The following is a 26,702-nucleotide window of genomic DNA, read 5'->3' as shown; positions in this document are numbered from 1 at the left end:
AGCAAAGAAGAGTTGCAACCAGAAAGCATTTGCAATGGATTGACACCCAGTCGCTCGATCCTTTACAAATAAAAGCTTAAAGGGTGTGTGACACTTCTATGAAGATGCACTGAACTCCCAATAATCTTCTGGAATTATCAGGAGGGGCTGTATGTGAGAACGCAATTGTCCAAGTCAGTAAAAACTCTGGATAATGTCTGAGTGAGCCCTTGTGAGAATACAGCAGGAGATTCACCGCAGGATTCACCATCAGCGAATCAATGGAGGCAAAATTTACATAACAAAAAGAAAAGAAATATCTCAGGATGAAAAAGAGGTGCAACACACATAGAAGACGCCGGGGAAGATGTCAACTTGGAAAGGCAACAAGATTTGAGAACCTGCGGTGATACGGGCCAATGTCCTTCCTCCTGCATGTTGCACCACCCCTCACCTGAATGCTCCTAATGCCTTCTTCATATGTGAAAGGCAAACTCCAGACAAAGTCCTGACCCCCTTGTGCTGGAGTTCATGCCTGTAAAGGGCTTGAATAAAAGCTGGTAAAAAAATCTTGCCATCTGACTTCCTTGATTGCTATGCAGTGTGCACAGCCGCTACCTGAACATTTCTGACCTTCTTACTACTCCTTTTTTTCCCCAAAACACATTTACCACAGTTCACACTAATGACCATGCACTCAAATTCTTTCCACACCACATAACATGCCATCCATGCACATCGTCAACCTGGGACCACAACTATAGCAAGTCCTGCATCCAACCCACTACTCACTCTCTCTCTTTGTTATCTCTCCCCTACAGGGTTGAACACTCTGGTGGTTCATGTTCATAGTTCTGACATGTTCTCCGTATCCATTTGTGCATGAGCACACCTTCGCCCAATGTCTTCAAGTGTCCCCCCCACTGTCTCTGGGCACTTATTCTCATGTGCCTGCTACATACTATGAAATAATATCTACTGATCCACACTGACAGTGTCAGATCAAACTCAGTCATCAAGGTAACCGCACCACAGGAATTACAACCACTGACCGGAGGACTCATGAAAAATTCATAAATATTTATTCATTCATTGATCGTCATCATCATCTAGAGACCTGAATTAACTTGTAAATATTTAAAGGGGGGGGTAAGTTGTTTCTGAAACACTATTTATGAAATTCTCCTCACGTCCATATAGCCATCAATAAATGAAGTCATTTACAAAAAAGAAAGAAAGACAAAATATTGGACGAATGAAATGATTTGCTGGTGTACCTGTCTGTCACTAACTGACCTGCCTGTCTGCCCCCTGCCCATGCTCTCACTCCACATGACCAGAGTCTTCAGCCAGAGAGGCGTACACCGCTGAAGAAGAGACGATAGCCAGAGGTTAGCGAGCGAGTCGTGGAAAACTTGGCTTCTGGCAGTTGTTCTTCAGTGCATGTTAATGTGTTTTGGGGGCGCAGCTCTGACAAGATGGCCGATGGCAGGGGCTGGAATGTATCGGTTTGATATTTTTAGAGTAGACTACCCATGCTATTTTTTTCCAGGATTACCAACACTACATTGTCCACCTGTTTGGATTTTCTTTGATACAATCACATTCAGCAAAGGGCGACATTTCTAAGCCAGGTTAAAATTGTGTCAAAGAACAAGAGCCACCAATTAATCCAGCTGGTCACACAAGAAAATGGCACATTATGATTCGCTTCATCGAAAAAATCCAACGTTTTTCCAGACTTTGAAGACTATTAAAGCCCTTTTGTCTTGCTGTGTACCGCATCTTCAGGATAATCTGTTCTGTGTGGGCTGCTCCACGATGGAGGTCACAGTATCATGGCTAATCTGCAACGCAAGGTCTTACGGCTTCTAGATTCAATTACCCCGGCTACTTCACCTTTTACGTATACTGTGATTAATGAAACCACTGCTATAAGAGGGTCAGTGAAGGTTACACAGTCGACAGAGTTAACACACACACACACACACACCTATGCACACATTCAATATACAAAGTACTTACGTGGCCAATTTAATATTCCAAGAAATTTAGGTGAAATGAAAGAGGTCACACTCAAGAGGTGCCTCGTGCATTGTCACAGACTTTACCTAGATTGCACAAATGAATAACTCTTATTCCTCTATGAGCCTGGAATGTGGATCCAATTTTAAATTGTCATGTGCAAAAACAAAAGCGTGAGCAAATAAGATTTAGGGTTTTCTTGCCCAGAGAAAATAAGAAAACATTCATGGATGAAGCCTATTATGTCCTCTCTCTCACGCTACCTTTTCACTTTCTTATCCCGCTCTCCCAGTGAAGACACCTCAAGGTGATATCTGGCCTCACTGCTTCACAGCTGCTTCACAAATAATTATTGTCCGTCTCTGCTCACCCTCAGTCCCTTGGCTGTGTTTTCATTTCCTCCCTCCTCCTCTTTCTCTTGTACCTGTCATCTCTCTGAGGCAGATGTGTAATTAGAAAGCATTATAGCCCCGGCTGCAGACATGTCAAAAGAGCTGTGTCATGTTTGAGTGAGCTGTGCTAAATGGTGCCAATCAGTTTTTATTAATTTTTCAGCAGCAGGAGACGAGTAAGGAGGAGGAGCTCAAGTAAAAGAAACGTCCCAGAGTGTGTGTCTGACCTTAAACACGATAAACGAGTGTGTCAGGAAAAGCAATATACACAACGTTTTTTAAATGAACAAATTACATTTGTACATAATCATGCAATAAATGTTGATGTGGGTCACTATAGGCTCTGTCCCTCTGTTTGCATGTTAAGTCCTGTGCTTATTCATCTGAATCCTCGTCACGGTAATCCAGACTCATTTGCATCTGCATCTCTCTACAAGTCCTATCAAGCTGGACCATGCCTGGCTGAACAAGTCACGTGAAGCCCACACACGTACAGTAGGACACAGGGCACAGCATTTACTCTTGCGTGTGATTGGGTTGGCTCTTTTCGACATATTTACAGCTGCACAACCAGAGGTTCCTGTCTTGAGGCATTTATTTTGTTTACAACCGGCCAGAGCTGTCCCATGACTATTCTCGTCCACTTTCCACCGAGGAGTGTACGAAATCACAGGAAACGACACTTTCCCCAACATCAAATATACAGTGGAGACTGCAGGACGAAGTCCACAGAGAGAACACACAGGTATCACCCAGGGGTGATGGGAAGAGTTTGAGGGAAGCTACTGTGCTCCAGTGATGGGTTCTGACAGGTGCCAGTGGTGCTGCCATGCCTTGTAATGGAAATGTACACTGTGCAAAATAACCCCATATATCTCCTGGCAACGGAAAATGAAAATGTAGCGAGGTTTCAGGAAAAGGATTCAAAGGTTTTTTAAGACATTTGAAATATATTGTTTCTCGAGTGCAGCCGAACCAAAACACCTATGAATTTCTGATATGGAATTGATTCCGATATTTAAAATTTGCTATATAATATTGTGGAGCCAATTTGATTGCTCCAGCATTTCTTGCCGTCACGTTGACGGTACTGTTGCTTGGGAAATTGCACACAGCCACACTAGGATTAGCTACAGGATTGCCCAGACATGACAAAAACACCACAGGGGGAGATTAGGCATATCTATTCACCACACTTCTTTCATGTTTGGTTTGTGTGCAGTGTGTGTGACTATGTTTAAAAGTAAAGAAGTGGGGAAGAAAAGACCTTGTGGATACGTGTGGTCTAAAAGCCACATGTTAGAACATTCAAACTAAACTGCTCTCTTCCCCCTTTACTTCCCTTTATCCTGCTCTCCTTGACAGGACCTGAGGCTACACTTGGATCCCATGGGAGCCCTGCTGTGAGGAAAATTAATGCACTCCTCGATTCACTGTGGACAGGTAATCAAATCAAGAAATGGTCCTTGTCTGCCAGCCCTGCAGCAGTGAAACAGGAAGGGGAGTATACATCGTACGGACACAAAAACATACAATAAAACAAAGACTGGAAACTGTGCAATATAAATTTGTTTGCCAGTATTGTGTTAGGTACTTTTGGGTGAAATTCTCTTTTAGGGGTGAAGCTGTCCCTCTGTAAATCAGCAGAGCTTCAGGATTAGAGCTGTTCCAGTTTTTTTCCCCCTCATGTTAAGAAGCATAAAATTATTCATGGGCCTCAAATCGCCCAGCTATAAATATTTCAAACTTTCTTTTCAAACATGCCTCGGCCAACTGATGGATATTAACCAGGTGATCTTGAATTAGCTTCTCGGTAATGTTCAGGTTATGTCAATCTACAACATACTGAAATATCTAACCTGGGAAACAAGATTCATCTATTGTTGCAGACAAAAAAACAAACAAGGTATAACTGCTGTAATTGTGGATATTCACTCACTTCACAAGTCACTTCACTACAAGCAGAGGTAACAGGGTGACTTTAAATCGCACTATCAATCCATCTTGACTGATTGAGCACTTGACCTCAAGACGAAAGTAAAGCACACGGAGTGGCAGGTGATAAGGTTGAAGGCTGGTTATCGAGGTAACCTCAGACACTCGTGAGGTTAAGGTTATACGAGAGTGTAGTCGATTCCTCTGTGTTGTGGGTGGTCAGCAGCAGCAAGGATCCAAATATAGGTCGGTGGATTAAAATTAGATTCATATCGGATGCTTGTGTGACGACTGGGCGTCCCTTTGCCTTCCCAGCCCCTTTTGTATGACTCCAGGCATAGGATGACAAAGGGAAGTCCAAAGGGCACATGACTGAATGATAAACAGGGAAGAAGTACATTAGTGTACCCATTCGGCCCCAAGAACAAACAAACAAACTATGTTTTATTCCAAGAGCGACATTTACCGTTTAATGTACAGTCCCTATCAGCAGACACCAGTGACAGTCAACAGAAATGGTACCGACAAAGGAAAGGTCTGAGGTACGATATTGCTTTTGACACTACAACACCTATTTCCCCGACACTCTGATGGTTATAAAATAAAGTATTGATGTTAAAATGTCTGCATTCATGTCAACCAAACGCTGAGGAAATGATTCTACAATTGCCTTATGTTGACAACAAAACACGGTAATAACAAATAAATCACGGCTGCAAACAACGTTTCTCTGACTCAGGTTTGTCCGCGGCTCTGACACGTTCTAAACAATCCTGCGGGAGGCTAGTGAGAAATGTATTTACAGGGAATGTGAGCGGTTTCTGTGCGCTTGTGCGTGAGGGAGGAAAAAAAAAAAAGAGGGAAAAATGCATTTTGTATTCATGCAAATCTATTTGGTTTCTAGCAAGAGTGTAATGTGGAAATTGGAAATGGATAAATGCAACGTGACAAGGACTCGGTGGTGGATGAAAACAAATATGTGCATGTGCAGACTAAAATACCATTAATATGCGCATTCTGCATAAACACCTACATCTTCAAACACACAAGCGAGCATTCAAATACACTCTTGCTGCCCTTTTATGAGGATAATGTACTTCTGCTCAAGCAAATTATAAAATGAAAACAGGGAGCTGCACAGGAAAAACATGATTTTAGGGTTTACATAAAAACACTGTAAAAACTCTTTTACCTTTCTTTCCTTTATGTGTGTGTTCAACTGAATGTCCTTGGGGTGTGTGCAGTATGGTGCATGTGTGTGTGCATGTCACTATTTGTTAGCTGGTGTTGTAGCTGTGTGCACTGCTCCAGAACAAGAAAACCACGAATATCAGTAGGTTCATTTGAGGCAAGAGTTCATCTGAGCTCTCAGGAAGCTTTGAGAGAAAAAATAAAGCGGTCCTGGAGGGAGGGACAGTTTCAAAGGCTTATCAGTTTGTATCACAGCAGCCTAAAACTGTAATCTGACAGTATGTTCACACTATTAGGCAGGTAATGATAATTTCAGTCTGGTTGCAGACTTTGAACCCAATTAACACTCAGTGCTGGCATTGATAAAAATAGGGATATTAGTTTTCATTAAGCATCTTTTAGTCGCTGTGTTCCTTTAAAACATCTTCTCTAATTCAGGGTATGTAGGTCAGTCTGACAATAGCCGTGACAGACAGATACAGTAAATTCCACTCACGTGTGTTGATCTTCTGCAGAGAGATGTGTTTCTCTAGCTGGCGTCGCAGTTTGACCTCGGCGCCGTACTTTCCCGTGGTGCCATTGTCTGCCAAGATGAAGTGGGAGTGGAGACTGTTTAGAACCGTCAACTTGCTCATCGGGTTGGACATGGTCTGGTATGGACGCACCACCTGGTCGAGAGAAGATAACATTTAGTCATTAGGTATAAACATACATCAGAGAAGCCAATGGCCGGCAGTTTGTGCTAAGAAAAATGGATGGATTAATAACGAGCCTGTTCTTTCTCAACTGCATTAAAGTATTGTGTTGGTAAAAAAATGTTTTAACTACACATTACAAAAGTCACATTGGGTATACACCTCAGGAGCAAAAGTTTATATGCGCTGCTACGGCAACCTGAAATAGTTCTCTGTTCTTCTTCTATATGTGTGAACTTAAATACTTGCTGTAGCCTGCTGCTGTACAATGGAAAACACAGAGGTTTCCCATAGTCACTACATGCGGTTATGGTAAGATGACTTAGCAATTATTTGGGTGATATATATTTTAAACAGTTTTTCGCCGGACAGGGACAGATGTGTTATTAATAACTCTGCAGTTTGAAAGTAGGTGACAGTTTATGGTTAACTATCATCACAGCTCTCAACTCTTCTTCGCATATGATCATCTAAAGCCAGGAGCAGTTCTTCCTTAGTGGATTTAAATGACAATTACAGTCCGAGCATTAAGCACTACTCAATGTTTGCTCAGACTGGTCCCCATAGATACACGTCCTGTCTGCTTAAACTCCTCCGGTACACCACTAAGGCAGAAACATAGATCCATTGTCGATCAGCTCAGATGACCTTTATAACGGTCATTGCTTAAACTCGCTAATAGCATTGTTGGCTACAGACGCATGGGGGCTTGTCTCTGCTATGATTTATACCTGGATGTAAATAACCACATTGACCACTCACTGATGGATGGAAACAGCAACACCCTTCATAACAATACGATTCTAAAATAACTTATACTTTCAATAGCTACATAGCCATACTGTTAGGCTGTATATATTTTGTTTACAATGCATATACATTTGTTTATAATTCCTTGTGTTTTTATTATTTATTATTTTGACTGAGTGTGAATTTCACTATTCCCTCTTTGCTCTTGCAACAAAGTACATTTTTCGAAAGCAGGACTAAAAAAGGCTCATCTTATCTTATCTTATACTTTTACTTTTTGTTACTGCAGGTTCCAGTGAAAAAATAACTCAAAAAAACCCTGTGACCAATTCACAACATCCATCAGTTTTAACAACACACAATCAATATTGAATATTCATACAACATTAAGTTTCCTCGGAGCTTGGCGCTGGTCTACTGGGACAGTATCTGACAATCGGAGGTAAACTCATCAGGTCATTAAACAGTTGAGACAAATCAAGCATGAAAAAAGAGCTTGAGCACTTAATCATCTCATTTCAGGCACCAACATTAATTGGCTCTGCTTGACTTGTTCAGCAGGACGGTGTGCAGCTCATTCTGGTGAAATATGTACTGTAACATAACATCGATTCCCGAGAATTTGAACGAGTCAGCATGTTCTCCGCAGTCTCATGTGGATGCGCCTGCTGTCCGGCTCACTTTGAAGGGGTGTTTATCACAGATTGGATTGGCTTACTCAGCACCGCAGTTAATAAGCTGTCAGCTGCAATTTACTGCGTCTGACAACTGTGGAGTGCACATGATATTTGTCACATACCAACATGCAAACAAGTTGTGCAGGTGCCCACTGTGTAGCTGTTTTCATTGGGACATTTTTGTTTTTTCAGAGACTTACATCTTTGCCAACAAGATCCTCCTGATTTTCTACGATGCCCCACGGGGCGATGCCAATGGTGCAGATCTTCCCCCTTGACTTGGAGGCGTGGTCTTTCAGTGCGTCACCTACATGGCGAATCACACCTGTGTGTTTACATGAGTGTGTGTAAAAACATTTGAGAGTGTGTTTGAGACAAGGACAGAGAAACAGATAACAAATCAGTTTCATCACTTTCAATACAAAGCCACAAACTCAGATAATGATACACTCTGCTGCAATAGATAAAACTGAATTTGTGCGGCGCAGAAGACAACAGAACGGTAGCCAATGTGATAATACACACACACACACACAGACACAGAGACGGACAGGTCGTAGCACCAGGCTTCTTGTTGTTGTCCTCAGGGGAGCAGCAGTCAGACCTGGAGGACATCTTACTCCGTCTGTAATGCTGGCATTCATTCTTTCTCCACTTCAACCCTTGACTGTCCCTTCAATCTATCGATCCATTATTCAGGCCTCTATCTTCCTCTTTCCTGACTTTGCACCCATTCTGTCACTAAATCTTAAATTCTATTCCTTTCTGTATCCGAGGGTGTGCTCTCACACCATCCAACAACATATAATGTCTTTCTATCAGGTCTTACCTATCCTGTTATCTACACATTTTCTATTATTGAATTATTTTCTGATCTTATTGATAAATTTAATCAAAGCAAGTTCTCTTTTTGTGACCTGGACCCAAAACAAGAACAATAAAGTGCTATACTGAGGACAAAGTGAAACAGCATTGATTATCCACTACCAACACCTCTGATACTGTTCGATAGCAGATTATCAATCAAGATACTACAGTTACAATAATCTGCAAGATGGGAACAACCAAGCATTTACCAATCGCTCAACCTAAAACCAATATCTATAGCTCACCAAGATACATAAACATAGTGGAGCTCAGGTTCAGTCACAGAGACAATTTTCCATATGCATGATGATTCCATACTTATGCATAATTCATGTGTTGTCAATCTGTCAGCTGTTGTTTTTGTTTACCCTATTTTCATTTCCGCTGATTTTATTTAGTCACAAACACTGTTACCCTGTTGCTCTCTGACTTTGAGAGATGCTTTGAAGAAAACCCTGGACCTGCTATGATTAAGACCCAGTGGACTGAGGTCCTCATAAATCCTGCTACAGGCCACTTTCATCCTGCTGCTAGTCTCAAGTCTCCACTGGGCTGACTCTTCCAGACTCTGTACAGGGGTAAACCCAATAAAACAACAATAACCCTAACCCTGACACCTTTAGGTCAAATAGTCTTTCCTGATTAAAATACCACATGCACAATTTAAAAGAAGATTTTCATATCAGTCGATATCACAATAAAAGTCAATTATTTGCTATACCTCCTGACTGTATGTATAAGCATAATATTGATATATGTTGCACTTTTGTTATACTGCAATTAATGAAAATTATATTGCGATAATTGTTGATTTTTTTCCCCCTAATCGCCCTACCCTTCTTTGATCCATGAAATTCAAAAAGCAGTTTATACTCTGACACTGTTATCACTCAAGAAGCTCCTACTTCCCCTGTCAGACTGTGAGTATCTGTAAGTAGAGTTAAGTGCTCATAATTTATTTAAAGAGCCCTTTTGTGGTAATCCAGTGGTTTTTGAACATATTTACACCCCTGAGGGGCTTAATAAATGGTTTATTTAATAGCTAATAACTTTTAAGGAACATTCAAACAAACTCATCATACTCCAAGAAGAGAGACTGCATGGTAGAGATAAAATGTCCAATATGATTTGTTTGTCTTCAACATGAATTGGCAAATTTGTACAGTTCTTTACCTGTGTTGACCCCACCAGTGAATATCCAGGCGCCTGTTGTCATGGCAGCCTTGATGAGCCCTTTGCCGAAGACCTGTTTGAGTTTGGGTTGTAATTCAAAGTTCTGCAGGCCCCCGTGGACTGAGATGAGCAGCTTGGGCAGGTCCAGCTGCCATTCCTTGGTCATCAGGTGAAGCAGCAAATCAGGCTTGGTGTCATACGACACTCGCACGTACTGCAAACGGGAGAGAGGTGTCAGTGATGTACAGCAGCTGCTTCATCTGCTTCGCCCTCAGGCACATGGTGACTTTTGTCTGCATTTGCCTGAGATTTAAACACACAAACGTGTATATGCAGACAGTAGGTGCACCCAATACGTGTTACAGGAGCATTACATGTGATGCAAATACATGATGTGAAGGTAAAGTTAAGTGAATACGACAGGGCCGTATTGAAGACCTGATGCTGAGCATATGGCTTTCATGTTTCGTGTTATAAAAAGTATTGAACAGATGTGTAGTATGACTGCAGAACCACATGTATTATGGAGCATCTGTTTATCAGCATCTCATTCATTTTCAGTCACTCAACCTGACATGTGTCTGGATGAATAATTTAGCACTGGGAATACATCAGACCTAATTTTGCCTTAATCATGTGCGTTGGAGTACATGTGATGTGGTTGAGTCAATGTGAGACAGTGACTGTGTAAACAACTCTCTCTACTCTTGGAATGGATCGATCACAGGCAGAAATGTATCTGCCGCACTCGTTTGAATCGATAATAATATGTCATTATAATTATTAGCATAGCTGTACTCTTTAGGCGAGCAGATATGATGCATTTCTTCATATGTGAGATGACTTTTAATTTGTTCTGAGTTTAATCTAAATATGAGCTTGATTGAGAAGGGTGCCTAAGGAGTTATACCCCTTTTACACCCAGGCACTTCAAGGACCGGTTCGGAGCCAGAGCCTCATCTCGAGCCAGTTCTTTGTGTTTCAACAGAAAAGGAATTGGCTCTTGGCCAGAATAACTGTTTTGAGTCTGGCATCAACACTTCGCTTGTCTAGCAGAAATAACTGCTAGATACACTAAAAGATACACTATAGTCTGCCACTGTTGATGTTGTGCTTGAATTTGGCGCTAGTGTTACTGGGAAATCACAGACTTACACAGTGAAATGCAGGACGTCCAGACTGAGGAAAAGCTTCTATCCAACAGCCATCAGACTGTTAAATAGGTCAAATACATGCACACAGACATATCCCATAGAAAACTGTACACAATGTGTGTTTTGCACAGACTCATTAAGACCATGAATCTGTTTACAGTCTATTGCACTACACTGATGCTTCATTGTTCATATTTTTTTTTCTCAATATTATTCTTACTTTATATGATATTTTTTAACTCCTAAAAGTTGAACCAACTCCAAACCCGCCCTGACACCAGGTTCACCTCAGTCGAAGAGGGGTATTAATAAGTCCTCTTTACATTTCCTTTTACAATTTTAAATATATATGAAGTGTATAACTTGAGGAGCAAGTTTTCTGCAGTACACTGACACAATGTGACACAGTAGATTTGTTTTGGAAGTCACCATGGCTTTGTTGGAGTGTCCTCCTCCCTGGAACTCGATGGTGCCGAAGGCATCGGTGGGACTGAGCTGTGTGTGCTTGGTGATGGACCACTTCTCTGACAGGCTGTCATTCTTGGCCAAACGCTCTGCCTTATCATTCTGACTGGATGAGATGCCAGGAGGCAGGCCCACATGCTGACCTATCAGACGACCACAACAGCACCTGGATGAGAGCAGAAAGTCAAAGTGGATGTAAGATGGGTATATTACAAACTGCTTTACAGTGAACAACTGAAACCTTGACAGGTCTGAGCTATTATAGAACTGGGCAGAAAAAAGAGGAGAGGGTGAGAAAGACATTGCGTCTAACAGGGGGATGAGAGAAAAAGTGTGAGAGCTGCTGTAGTCAGTGAGAGGTGGGCAAGGCTGAAATGACAGCTTGTCATTTGACTTTCATCTCTTGATTGGGAGGAGAGGAGGAGAAGAATCTGTGGGGCCCTGTAATCTTCCATTGGCTCTGTCTCTTTTTGGTTTTCTGCACCTCACAAACCTCTGTCTATCTCCCTCCTGTCTTCCCCTCTCTTTTTCCCTTTTGGCAACTCAAGAGTTAGCATCATGACAGTTGAGTTGTACAGAATCAGAATCAATAGTATTCCTACACAAGTACATACTTATTCAGATGTGCTGAATGCAGCTTTCAGACTCTGTATTATCACCTAACAGGATGGAGTGAGAGCCCTGGGAGGAAAGGGAGACGGGATGCTTTGATTATCACTTCATGTTTCCGTCATTCCTCACCAAAGGTACTTTGCCTCCCTCTGCCTTTACGTGTCAGCACAAATGTTTTTTGACTTAAAAAAAGAAAAGCTGATTTGATCTTGAGGAACATCTCATTCCCCTCCTACTGCTCATGGCTTCCTCCCGCTTTCCTCTAGTTATGCTAATTCTACTTACCTAACAAATTGTGGCATTTCCTGTATGTGTGTGTGTGTTTGTGTGTGTGTGCAAGCGTGCGTGTGTGTGGTGACGTGTGTCGGCACTTGAGGAATCAGATTTGACTTTTTGAGTCTGATAGTCAGCTGTAGGAAAGACTTTGATAAAGTCACCAATGGCAGTCACTCTGAAGAACATAAAAATTGAGTTGAAGTCTTTTATATTCTTGAAATGCACTAAAATTGTGTTGTAATGTTATGACGTTCAAAGACCCGAAACACCAGATTATTCCTGAAACATCACTGAAGATGTGTCCGGAAGTATCAGGAAGATATTCTCAAAAACACAGATTTATATTTTATATCTCCTTATTCTGAGTAGATAAGAAGCTTCTGAGGGCTCTATCTTGAGAGCTGCTTAGATTAATAATCTTGTCAAATGATGTGGAATATTTGACTGATTCTGTGAACTGGTCTGACCCTGTATATCACGAATGTCAATAAAGCAGTCGTGGGGTTTTAAATGTGTAATGTCAGTGTTTCGACTCAATCGTGTAGAGCAGGGGAAGTCGACTGAAATTCAGAGAGGTCCAGATAGAGAACATTTCCTCAAGCAAAGGTCCAGAACATCATAACTAGCATTTTGATTTAGGGCAATATTTGAAACATAAGATGTATCAACGCTTGTGTGTCAAATCAAAGAAAGTAGAATGCATTAATAGTTTTACAATATTAACTGTCTGTTTTAAAATTGACCTGGACTATAAATATATATATATATATATATATGTACACATGTCGAGTAAAAAATAAAATACATGACAGAAAGCTTTTCTTTAATGTTTAAATTATAAAAATAAAATGCTTGATTTTAGTTTCACTTTTTCTTCTTTTTGTTACCTTATTTTCACTTAACAGTCATAACAATTTCAACCCATCTTAACATCTGAACAGCTTTTAGAGCACACCATGTGAGGTTCCTTTTCTTACTCGTCTCTGACTCACTTCTCACAATCTACTCTTCTCCACTCATCTCTGACACGTGCATCTCTCTCACTGATTGTCACAATGCTCATCGGGATTCACTGATTTGATTGGCATCACGTGAGATTATTTGTCAAGGCATGCAGTTGGTGTGTGAGTTTCCTGGGCCACACCACTGTCATTAAGGCTGAAAAGCTCAGAGTGTAATGGAAATACTCTCACAAAATTTGACAATTCTAAATGATCTGTCGTTTACAGGTTCAGATCCAGGTAGAACACCATCTGGGTACAGATTAGGACCACGTTCCGACCTATTATCAACCTCTGTAGCATGTAGCATCTACCTGTGTTGCAAACAGAAGCATGTGTGATATAACTCTGAGGCCTGTTTTAAAACATGTGTAGTTAAACAGCGTTCTTTATCTGATGGATGTGTGGTGGACTATCACATTAGTTAACTTACTGAATCCAAAACTGTTCCGTAATTTACATGTTTACACACAATAATGTTATAGAAATAGAAATCCTTATTGTTCACAAATCCCTTTTTGCGTAGAAATCAGAGCGGTTACATACATACATACATAAGTACATGTAGTTCCTCTAGCATTGTCAAAAAAATACAATAGGTAAACACATTCTTACTCACCTATGGGGGTCTTTGGCGCTCACTATGATATGAACACATTCTCTCTTGCTGAATGCTCTTTCTATCCACGATTTCTGTGCCTGCAGAAATGAAGACAGAAGAAGGCAGTCAGTCTTTGTCAGATAATGGAGCTCGAACCTGAGCATGCAGTCGTGACAGCAGGCAGGCAACAGGCTCATACACAGACTTATAGGCCTGTGCTTCACTGTGGGGTTCACCTGTGAAAGAAAATGTTTTCTTGTCCTTCAGGAAATAAGAAGAGTTGTGCTTGGCAGCAAGGTGTTGTGTAAAATGACACAGACCCTTATCTATCTCCAAGCAACAGTCCAGATTTGGAGGACGGCAAACACAACATACGCTTAGAGATGCAAGTAAAACTCAGCAATCTATTACCCCCAAAAATCACAGCACTTTGGAAATGACATACACGCACAGCACACACACCAGATGCAGAGTCCCTCACACATGATTCAAACGCTGAGGACACTCTGACAGAAATGCTTTGTTACTCAGTGACTCCAGTCCAAACTGGATGAGATGAAGAGCTGGGAAAGAGAAAGCGGATGTTAAATGCACTGAGGCATTAAATTATGTCCGTGTTCCACTCCTTAGATACTCTTATGTGCAGCCAGCTGAGTGTGTGTGAGGGTGTATATTGCTATGCGTGCATTTTGTTCTTATATCGTATATAGGTTGAAAAGACTTCCTCTGCATAATGGAGGTAGGGTGCAAGTACAAGACCTTGATTGCTCTGCAGTCGCATCAGCTGCAGGTCTGAGTGACAGAGCGACTGACTGGAGCCAATTATCCTGCTACAGATACAACCAGGAAGACACTGCGGAGCCATGGAACGAGCCTGGGATAGACGCACAGCACATGTTTAGAAACTAGCACACATCATTAAAGACGTCTCCACACATTCATACATACACAAATCCGTAATATATAAACAGGGATCCAACAGCACACAAGGTGATATACTGTATGCAGCAGAACCCTCTCAGTGCTAATAAATACAGTCACCAAGTTTTATGATAAAAGTAAGAAAGATATCAAGTCTGCTCGCTTTAGGTGACGGAGCAGTTAATATCATCTACGACCCTGTGAGTTGTGCCAGCACTGTGACCTGTAAGTAATAATGTTGCATTTTCACAAGAGATAAGAAGTAAGCTGGCTTAAAGGTGCCATGTAATGTCACAATGTGAAATACTACAACTATATATTCTTTGGCGAATTGCTGACATTTGCTTTACTTCCACAACGCTAACAGAACACAATGTTTTTTTTTAAGTGGAACCTGCCTGATTACAGAGAGATTATATTTTTCTTTATACATAGAGTACATAGTATTATACTGTTAAAATACTGTTGGTAGTATATCTGGTTATGTTATAGAGATTATGCCAGAAGGCCGAGAAGCTTACAGTTTAAGGTAGATTATATTTTGTAGTTGCTTTTTCAATTTTCTCCTTCACTGAGGAAGTGAAAGTAGGAGTATATTGCAGGGCCAAAAATAGGAATAGGTTATTACTTTAAAGAAATGAAAGTACAGGGGTGCAAAGTACCTTTTAAATTCCACTTACTGCGTCATTCAGAGGATGAGATATACAATAACAATGGCAGGTACAACTTTGAAATCTAGATTTCTTGCGAGAGCAACAGAATAATCAATAAACACTTTGCCTTGTTGTTTTATCAGCATGATCATCAGTCAAATGGGATAAAAAAATACAGAATATAAAATAAGAGCTACACTTTCACTTGAACATCACAGCTGACTGTTAGATCTAACAGGGACAACTATGTTTTGTTTTGGTTTGTTTTATTTGTCCTACTCTTGCACATGTGCCTAACGTCCTGAATGCAGCTGTATCAAGCTTCACCCTGCTGCAATCTGACCAGGACTTAGTCAAACTTGTTTCATCTGCTGTCATGGTTATAAGTCAGATCTATAAGCCAAAAAAACAGTATGTAATAAATATCTTTCAGTGTCTTTTCCTTTCTGTAATATTCAATGTGTTTGTGTGTTGATTAACTTTAAAAAATAAAACAGTTAATACAGTGAAAATCAGTTATGTGTTGCATACAAAATTTATGTTCCTCTGATTATTAGAAAATTATCCTCGGCCATTTAAATGAACAACTTTGGACTCAGCTCTTTGTGGTTCAAAGGTTGCACTTCCTGTGTTGACGCCGCCATTCTAGGAAGTGGACTATGTCTGTGAGGGGTTTCGTGGCGACAGATCGCAGCACCAGAGGTCCAGAATAAAGCCGAATGTCTCAACGGGACGTTCACATACAACCAGGAAGACACACAGGCCAGACTCCCAAACCTACAGCAACAGGAACACAACAGCAGTGCAAACAAAAGGACAGAGCGTTTTTTTACTGCTTTTCATTCTGGGAGAGCTGCCCCGGCTCTTCTCCCAGCCAGCAGAGCTGAAAGCTGCTTGTACAGGGCTTTCCCCATCGCCACAGCTACAACAACACGCCCCATCCGCCTGACTGGCCCTGTCACACCACAGCACGCCAAAACCCATGCACCCCATCTGGCCACGAACAGGCTGAGCCTGCACACGGGCACACTTACCCTAACACCAGACTTTCCACGATTAACCATTACTCTGGGGGGCTGGGGGGCTGCTTTTAGAGCTCACCCTGGCCACGATGACTCAGCAGGCCACAACAACGCCGCCAGCCCCATTCTTTCTATGACATGCTAAAACGGTGTATTCATCCGCCGGCTCATCCTTGCGGAAACTAGATCCATTCAGTGGCAGCAGCAGCAATGGTTTTCGGAGTTGATTAGTATTGACAGGGCTGAAGGTAAAATAAAAAAGTCGCTCTGCCCCAGAGCAGCCAACGCAAAGATTTATTTCCGCTTTGTAACCCCATCTTTTGCTCTACCCTTTCAGTCTTGACCCTCCATCTTTTTGTTCACACATTATATTCACAATTTCTCACTCTCTCTCTCATCTCTTTCTCCCACTCTTCCTCTCATGCTCACTAGTGTTGCTTATGAGATTTGACATGGTATGATGAGATGGCACATGGCCTGCACTCCATTGTGTAATTAAGATTTATCACCGGGGGGCACACACACAGTCCAGTGTTTTGCAAGAGACCCGCTGTGCTTGTGTCAGTGTGTGTGTGTGTGTGTGTGTGTGTGTGTGTGTGTGTGTGTGTGTGTGTGTGTGTGCAAAGAGTGACTATGCAGCAAGTGAGCAGCATCTGACAGCCTGTTAGGGGTCTTGACTCCATTACACTCAAACCTCCACCACCCTTGTCTCCGTGTTCTTGCTTCCCCTCTCGTATTATTGTATCTCCTCTTTGTTATTGGCCGTGGCAGGTAGAGGAATTGAGAACCATATGCAATCAAAAGCCTAATCTCCTTGCTGTCTCGCGCTTTCTATTTTCTAAATCTTTTTTCCTTTTAACAAACATGAATTACTCTGATTTGATACGGTCACATAGGTGAACATATAGGCAGCCTGTAGCACTGTAAAGCCTGTAGCACTGTTAATGCAGCGTATTTTAGCATTAAATACTAATTTACTTGACAGGATTTATTAAGAACTGAAGCATGAAACTAGTAATAAGCACAACTGTCGCCAAACACAAACACTCTCCTTTTGTTTGACGTCCAAAAACATGATTAAAGCTAGATCATCATCATCATCATCATCATCAAACAGAGCTGCTTTCTATTTGTATGTCTTACATCATGACATAACATAGAGAGCTTTTTATCAAAAGATATTAAACATTTTCAATTTCAGTAGAAGGTGATCACTTACACAATAAACTAAGTTGGTCCAAAGTTAGACCATATTTCTTGGATGCGATATCACAAAAGATACAAGTGCTGAACAACGAGAGCTCTTATTCATTCTTGGCTGCAAATAACTGGGACAGAACAGGAAGTAGTTTTTTCCTGCACTTCCAATTATGTATCACTGGCTGAAATAAATAGATTTATTGAAACTGAAATAAACACTAGAAATTTATATTTGTTTAAACGAGATAGTCAAGTAAAATCATTTTTTATCATAAACACTGAATATTTACATTTCTCAATCGATCAATTAATAACTGTATTAGATAAGACGCAATAAAAAGTATGTGATGGAAATTGGTTTTTCGCAGCTTGAGGGATTCAAATTAAATTGTATCGGTATAGCTATTTCTAACAGGTAAATCTAAAGGTAAATCTGTGGCAAAAAGGTGTGTTGACTCACCTGCGCTTTGAGATGAGCTGCATTGTTGCGGTGTTAGATGTTAGGATCCTATCTACAAAACAGAAAGTACTAAATGAACCTGATCAGAGCAAAACTGATCAGGCCACCTCTAAGTCCACAGGCAACTGGTCTATTCTGGGACTATTAGAACTACTGGAATGTGTGTGTGTGTGGGGGTGTGTGTGTGTGTGTGTGTGTGTGTGTGTGTGTGTGTGTGTGTGTGTGTGTGTGTGAGAGTGTGTGTGTGTGAGTGAGTGTGTGTTTTAGCGCATATTCATGGTGCTAAAGGTACACACTATAGGCAAACCCTGAAACCCTGCTCAACCATTCTTTACGTATCTCTGAGTATCCTCCCTGTTCCCCAATCCAAGTATGTACTCTATCTATATTTAGAAATTTTATGACATATCTATTTACCAATCTATAGTAATACCATAATAGTCGGACCTCTCCAAAATTATCAAAAGTACAAAGCCTTTTCCAGAAAACAGTTACTTTTTTAACTGCTGTCCTCCACTTTTCTTTTTCACCTGTTCTAGCTTTAAATTAACGTCAGACTGTATGAGTGTATGTGTGTGTGGCTCGGTAGCTACGTGTGTGTGAGTGTGTGTGTGTCAGGGAGAGAGTGTCATCTCTCTCAGCCCCATTCCTGTCAGAGATCGAAACCGAAGAGGGAGCCTGAATGGCAAGAGAGCCTATTATGTGGAGCAACATGACATTCGTCGAGCCTGCTCATCATCATTATTTTGTTCTAAATGACACACACACACATATGCATGCACTCACACACTCTGTGTAAGCTTTTGCCTTTTCACTTGCAGGCTTCCTGTATTATTTTAGGGTAGTTTCCGACCTGTTTTCATCAAGGGGATTAACGGACCTGTAGATAATACAGACCAGGTTTAATTAGCAGGAACATTGGGGGAAACTGGGAACGTAACACTGTAATCTCAAATAAATTAAGTATAATGATACACAATCAGGAAAAACACAGAAAGGAAAGAAAATTTACTTTCCAAAAACTGTAATCCTACTTAATGCAAAATACACACAGACACACACACAGGCACCAACAACATGTGAGTGCAAGGGAAATGATCAGAAAAAGCCTTGCTGGCCTAGATCTGGTGTAAATTAAAGATTAATGTATTCAGTGTCATGACTGACTCTGCTTGGAGGAGTGCACCTGAGTCCACACAGTTCAGATGCTGTAGGGTCCAGAGGCAGGTGTGTCAGAATGTGTATGCACGTATCACAACCCCCCCCCGCCCCACACACACACGCACACACACACACACACAAACACACACACGTAAAAAAGGTATGGCAAGGTTATAATCTTCAACTTACTCAGTGCCTTGTTGCCAGAAGGGGACACAAAATCACACACACACACACACACACACACTAACGCCACTCTGTGCTGTTTGTGTGTAAGTGCCCCAAAGATATGGAGCTGCATAGATCATACACAGAAACTTTTCAGTCTCTCAGTTGCTCTCTCTTCCTCTTTCGTGGTTGAAAATAAAACGTTTGGCCCTAATTCCAAGAGAATGGACAGTCAACGAGGGAGAGAGGGAGAGAATGCTGTGAGCCATAAACAGCTGTTTCTGTGATGTTCCTACCTCGCTCCCAGAGAGAGAGTGAGAGAGAGTGAAGAAGTGTAGAATTATTTCTTTTAACGTCTGTGTTGCACTGTGAACCAGGTATATGTAGGAGATGCAGAACACCTGACATTATTTAGTATTTAGTTACTGCTACTACGAATAGTAATAATTTCCTACATCAAAGGAAATATGGGATCCTGTCTTAACACTGGGCTCTCTAAAATCACAAAGATCATTTTCTATCTTTACAACCCTGGCAGGTATTTGTATTTTGTTGTGTTTTGAGCATAATTCAAGTTAAAGACAAAATTAACTGATGGCATTTCCATCGTTATTTTTTTAATTTTTACATAGAAATTGAGATAATGTTAATGTGAATTCTTTTAGCCAACTTTAATCATGTAGTGAAAATCTGATATAATGACAGCTCTATACAGCCCTACTAAATTGTTTACACAGTTAACAAAATATATGTCCCATTAATATTACTATTTATATGTTGCTGTGCAAACTCCAATTAATAAGTGGAGCCATTCGCGCCATTTTGTTCCTCTGTGAAAATAATTTAATTATTAATTTATTCCTTCAAACGCATTATTGAAAATGTCAGTGTTGTGATATTTGAAATATCCAAAAACCTGTTGATGCCGAGGTTTTTCTTAATTTTTAATAATACGTATGTTCCTCCCTCTGTCCAGAAGCGGGGCTTTTCCCTAGGCCTTGCATCTGTACCCCAGCCTTGGAAACTGATGCCTAGTTGGGTTTGTGTAAAAGGCACACATCTGATCATAAACAAGATTCCATGTGTCACAAACTGCACAAAAAAAACAAATGAGACACAGATTTCCAATGCAGTATATATATGGCAAGATCGGCATATTCCTCTGGCTTTTGTATGAAATCTACTGTTGGTTAAAAAAAGGATCCATTGTTAGCATAGTTAGCGTGCATTAACTCGCAGGGATACCTTGGTTTGTTTAGGACATTAAGTGAACATTGCTGTTAACCTGAACGTCCAGCCAAATGCAATTGAAATATCTGGTGCTCAGTCAAACATTGTTTGATTGTCAATATGGAAAAAAGGAACAAACATCTCATTCAGGACTTAGATGTGATCTTGCTCTGGTCCCCGGCATTTCAGAGCAGGCGTAGACTAAACTGTACTTAGTTGAAATAAATTCAGCTCAGCAATTTCTGCTTCCACATCAATCACATTCATCTACCTAATGTCATTGTGCCTGGCTCCCTCTCTCTCTTTTTATCCCTCCTCTCTTCTTCGTCTTTCTCTTCAAGGCCATTTGTAACCCTATACGACAACAGTTAGATGCAAACCATGCACACAATATGTAAACCACAAAGATTGGAGGTACTGTATATACACAGTGACCTTCAAAGATAGCCTTTCTCTGGCAAGTCACTGCCTTGGTAAACAGCACTCAACTGTGACTCAATGGTTGATGGCGGCCCACAAAGGCCATCGCCATCTCATAAGGTCCATGTACTTACCTACAATAAGGGCGAGGTCATTGTCTCTAACTTCAATGACGTCAAGAGGAGGATCAAAGTGAAATAGTATTCACTAACCTGAACACACACAGAAACCTGGGTTTATCTTCATGTAGGGCAGTCGGAATGTGAACTATACAACCCCCCTCGTACGCACACAAAATGAGTTTTCCACTTGTTATGGTTGTTTGCAGCCTAGGAGAGATTTAAAGTTTAACCCTGCAAAGGCAATCGAGTTACAGAGCTGTTTTACAGGGCCTATAACAAGTATGTGTGTGCTCGGGGGGGCAATTTCACTCCATTTGTCAGCAGCCAAGGTACATTGTTTCAAAATGGCCCAAACAAAAAGCAACTGACTATAAACTTGGGGCTCATTGCTTGCTGCACAACAAAGTCTAATTCTAAAGCAATATTTTACACCTCTACTCAGAAGCTCTTCTCGGGCAGACCAGAGGAAAGTTGTGAAAAGGAGAAAAACACTTCTCCACTGCTCAATTGTGCTAAGATGTAAAATGGAAAATACATGAGATATCTAAGTGCAGATTGGGGATTCTCCTCCGGTGTGTTACAAAAGAGAAAGCCCTTAATCCCAGTCCACCTTTTCCACCTCTATTCAGCAGCTCTCCCTCAGTCTGAGGCGACAATTGGAGGAGAGTGACAAATTGCTCAAGACACAAGATAACCCACTGCAGCACCAAACCAAACTCTCCAAACTCTCTTTTCACAATTAGGTGTCAAATTCAAGGATAACAGCACTTTTGATGCAAATACCCACAAGTCAGAATTCTCATATTTCCAGTGAAAGAAAGAATCATGAACTCATAAACACAAGATTTAGAGGAAAGACTTGTGCCTCCTGAGGCAATTGCCCACAATTTCATCATGCACACTGTGTCTCCCAATTAGGGCCATGTAACATTCAAATAAAAAATAACTTAGTTAAATACCAAACATTAATAAGCACTAAAGACACCGGGAACATTTATTTAAATCCTGTAATTTGTTAAGTGCCAGTGGGATTCTTTGTTTTAATCTAACACAATGCACAATTTCACCCAGTGCAAACGACAGCTGCTGAATAACAAGCCTGCCAAGGCTCTCCTTTAGTATTTAACTGCACATATTTTATCATCCACCGGTTTAAAAACGGCAAACAAAGCACTTTAAACTTAAAAGATTGTCTCTTCTCCTTAGTGGTTCCTTTCAAAGGAATTCACGCAGCTGATTTAAGGAGGCACAGCTAACATTAATATTTGAACACATTTACAGATTTAACAGATGCTTGACAGATTTAGTTTCAGTATTTGAAGACATGGGGAACGTACAATGCTATTAATCTGCTCTCACACTTAAACAGATTTCCATGCTGCGGAACACATAAACTTCCAGGTTGACGTAATGTAACTCAGTGATCTACAGTATAATTATCCACAACGTCATAGACCACGACAGTTACTAGTTATCTGTGACGGATTCTTCAACCCAGCAACCTTGAGGAGACCTTCACTGAAATGATCTGGGATGGGATTTCTGTGATCCTGAAGGGAGACTTTACGGCAGGTTGCCCTCAGGTTTATGGACTGACTTAAATGTGATTTATAGAATTATCTACAGCTATGTAGTGTCCTATAAGACAGAAGAGTGTAGATGTAATAAACCCCTTAAAGTAACATTTCTAATTTTTTCCGCTGTGTGTGCTGTGTTTTATATATACAATTTAATTGAAAATCTATATACCCCTCAGACAACCTTAAATCTCCCTCCTGATATGTTATATATAATATACAGTATTTCATTTGTTAATGGGAGTGGTGGGGGACTAGTGGTTACAGAAGAGGGACATCAGACTAGAAGGTCGCTGGTTCGAGGTCACGGACTGGCAAAACATGATACCTGGATCGGAAGATGGGACAGACCTGTTCAAGTCCAAGAGGAGTGACAGATGGACACTCCTCTCCATATCCCACTGTCTAAGTGCCCCTGAGCAAGGCACGTTACTCCCCTCCAACATCTGCTCCCCGGTGCAACAAGCTACTCCGTGTGGTCACTGCCCTTGTGTGTGTTGTGTTCCGTGTGCTGTGTCCATCTACGGATGGGTTAAAAGCAGAGGATGAATTTCCCCGAATTGAATGTAGCATGATTGATGCAGGACGAATAAAGGAATTCTTAATGGATTTTTTGTAAATATATATATAGTCTTATTACTATTGTACAAAGTGAACTTTACTGGTGTGACACATATTCTTAGCAAGTTACTTTACATTTATCCGTCTCTGTGAAAAGGATAAATAAAGACTGTCAGACATCCTGCAGTGAAGTTGTGTGAGAGCGGTGGATAGAGACGAAAAAGAAAGTGTGTCTGTGTGATGGATACTAACCGAGGAAATCTGAAAATTATTTTTAAAAAGTGACATACATAGCGTCTCATTTATCACATTTATTTTGGGATGCACCAATCTGATCCAGGGAAATGATACTGGTGCAGATAGCGACCCTATTATTATAGGCCTTGTGGGTATCTACCAAATGTATCCCATCTACATAAAATAAAAATATACTTCCATCGTCCAAGTCATTATAAAATTCTGAATTTTAACGATCAGTTACATTCATGCAGTTGTGGCAGACTGAATCATAACAATCTCCAGCCTCATTGTACCTCACATTAAAATCCCAATAAGATCCACACAGTGAGGTGTATACATTTAAATGGTCTGTATTTATATAGAGCTTTTCCAGTCGTGATGACCACTCAAAGCGCTTTAAAGTACAGTTTTGCCATCCACCCACACACATTCATACACTGCATCTATATGCAGCACTTTCTCTATTACACTTGATTCATACACTGTTGGGGATTGAACCGCAAACCCTCTGGTTAGAGGACCACCCGCTCTACCTCATGAGACCTCAGCCGTTCATGAAAGAGAGCACTGGTATCTAATTGGTACGGTTTGGATCAGTGCATCCTGAACTGTGGTCTGCAGAAATGCAGTGATGCAAATGAATACGTTTTTTATGATAATGTATGCAAGATATTGTCTCGCGTATAAAGAAACATTTTAACTATAAAATCAATAAATAAATGCAAAGACACTGTATTACTCAGTTCCCACACAAGTAAACAAGAAACATCACATTACACTGAGAATAATAATTATTGTTTACTGCACTTTTTTCTCCAACAAGCATCAATCCTCAGTGTCAGCGGACATTATCTCAGCAGCTAAATCACCTCACAATGCAGCAAACAACATTTAATGCTAAATGCATGAGGGGAAGAATTGTTTACTTTTGTGTTTTCAAAATGCGCTTGCATGTGCATGCATCTATTTTCTTCTTGACTGGACTGTGTGCTGTGTGTTACTGTAATGCGATCTTACTTGTGAACTTGTGCGCATGTGCGGGTGTTTTGAATGCGTGAGAGTAATGAGAGAATGCGTGCTTGTTTTAGCCCCCGTCGTTTTCAATCCACCTCCTGAGGCCAGAATAAGCAGCTCTCTTTCCCACAGGCCTCTGCTAAGCCTAGCTGAGCATCTGGCCATGCAGGCTCTAATCAACACTGGCATGGCCATTCTCTCTGTGACAGAGAGGGAAAGGGGGGAGACAGGTTCACAGTTTGGGGAGGGGTTGGAGGTGGGGGCGGTGGCGAAAGGAGATGAGGAGGTGGGAAGGGGAGAGATAGAGTGTGGGGAAGATGGAGGCAGAGGTATGCGCTGGGAGAGATAAGAAGTGATGAAGAGGTGAAGGTGGGTGCTGTGATGGAGAGGAGGCAAGATGTGACATAAATTGTGTTGTACCAGAGTTTGGATGGAAGACATGAGGGTGATGCCAAGTCAGTGGAAGAAAACAGGGAGGAGAGCGGAGGGAAAGAATGACGGGGGAGAGAACATCAGAGAAGAGACAGTAACTCTCAGAGACAGATTAAGTGGACATTACTGGAGAGGTAAAAGAGAAGAAAAGGAATAAGAACCTATTTGCTGTCAATCAGGAGCAAGGTCCAAACAAATAAAGTTTTTTAAAAAAAGCAACAGTAACAGAAAAGAGAATTGAGGCGAAAAAGTCCAAGTCGAAAATAAGTCGAAAAAGAAATAAACTGATAGAGACGAGTGATGAGCTGTATCTATTTTATCTGTGTCAAGATGAGGGCGACTGAGTGAGGAACCTCACATTAGAAGAAAATAATGCAGTGTCCGTTCTAAACCTGCCTGTTTGGAATGGACGATTTGCTTGGCATGTGGAGATGCTGCTTGTTCCTTTCTTTATGAAACTGTAAAAGTGACCTGCAGTTACTGAGCCATGACAAGTAAAGACAATCTGCAGGACTCAGAACCCTGAACCATGACTGCTGCAAAAATTAGCTGTTCGCCCGTTTATTTAAAGTTCAGTCGTGATCAATTAGGTCAATAACGTTGATGACACCCAGATGCCCCTGTTTATTAATTATTAACGTATAACGTACCAAATTCGACTCTGCAACACCTTGGGCATTTAATATTACACATGCCAAGTGTGAAGCTGATAAGTTCAATGGTTTGCGAGATATGCGTTCCACATACACACAGACAGCGACAGAGATTTGTGGAAGTAGTTGATAAGAAGCCAGCAGAGAAGAGGAGTGATGGAAGAGAGAGACACCTCTTACACCAGGTATTAAAAACTATGTCTTGTATTCAGAGTGAATCTAAATATGATATAAACCTGATTACATTTACAGAAGGTACTAATTTGTGTCTCCACATCGAGATCTGATCATGGCTCTGATCGATATTGAATTGCTCTGTCCACCTCGCGCCACATCCTTCTCTCTGCATGGGTCTAAAAAAATCCACAAGACTCCAAATGTGATAAAAGTAAGTGGTAAAGTGACAGAGAATGACAAGGGGAGCAACCAACCAATGAACTGCAGTCAGTCTTACGATCACACAGCGGTTTAGTTAACCACACGTTGATTGACACCTGTCAAGTAGCGCGTAAAGGATGTTGGACATTGTAATTGTCAGGGGCCAGTAGAGAGAAAGATATGAGAAAAAGAGAAGATGTGTTTAGCATTTATTTTTAGCTGTTGGGAAGGTGTTTTAAGACTAAGCTTTGATGTTGGTGTTGTTATATTGTGTTGTCATGTTGCATCATGGCGTGTGTTCTCTGTTGTGTCATACTGATTTCCTATTCCACTGTGTTTTGTCATGTTGAGTTCAATATGCTAATATGTGTTATGTGTAATCCACATCCTGACAATAAAACCATAGGTTCCATTTTTTCTTAATTCAGTCATTCACAGGGTCTCTGCAGGTTTCCACAGTATAATTGGAGACTTTTAAAGACCTTTTGTAGAGCACAATAAATGAAATTCTTATGTCAGATATGACAAATCTGAAGGAATTACACCTCCCCATTATTGAAGATAAGCTAGAGTAGCCTTTAGAATAACCTTTGAGGCAGAGACAGTAGGTATCCAAGGTCTTTCTCACATCCAAGCTGAGTGCACTGGGATGACTTCTGACCTGGGGCCTCATTTATAACCGTTCAGACGCCATTTT

At 41.0% G+C, this 26,702-nt stretch overlaps 1 protein-coding gene across 5 annotated transcripts in view; it reads right to left on the bottom strand.

Annotated features, from left to right (window-relative positions):
• trpm3 (transient receptor potential cation channel, subfamily M, member 3) overlaps positions 1–26,702 on the bottom strand; it is a 122,361-nt gene that overhangs the window by 54,216 nt on the left and 41,443 nt on the right. For all 5 annotated transcript variants that reach the window (XR_007032974.1, XM_035166598.2, XM_035166599.2 and 2 more), the window contains exons 2-6: positions 13,812–13,891; positions 11,268–11,469; positions 9,685–9,898; positions 7,845–7,969; positions 6,019–6,190 (exon numbers count right to left, since the gene is read on the bottom strand). Coding sequence is in view for 4 of the 5 variants with exons in the window: in XM_035166598.2 (XP_035022489.1) it covers positions 6,019–6,190; positions 7,845–7,969; positions 9,685–9,898; positions 11,268–11,469; positions 13,812–13,891 (793 nt within the window). In the remaining variant the exon portion in view is untranslated. The remainder of the gene's footprint in view (positions 1–6,018; positions 6,191–7,844; positions 7,970–9,684; positions 9,899–11,267; positions 11,470–13,811; positions 13,892–26,702) is intronic.

This window comes from Hippoglossus stenolepis, chromosome 9 (assembly GCF_022539355.2).
Source record: "Hippoglossus stenolepis isolate QCI-W04-F060 chromosome 9, HSTE1.2, whole genome shotgun sequence".
NCBI classification, from domain to species: Eukaryota; Metazoa; Chordata; class Actinopteri; order Pleuronectiformes; family Pleuronectidae; genus Hippoglossus; species Hippoglossus stenolepis.
Note: the sequence above shows the minus strand (reverse complement) of the source record. Positions and strands in the feature narration are given on the sequence as shown.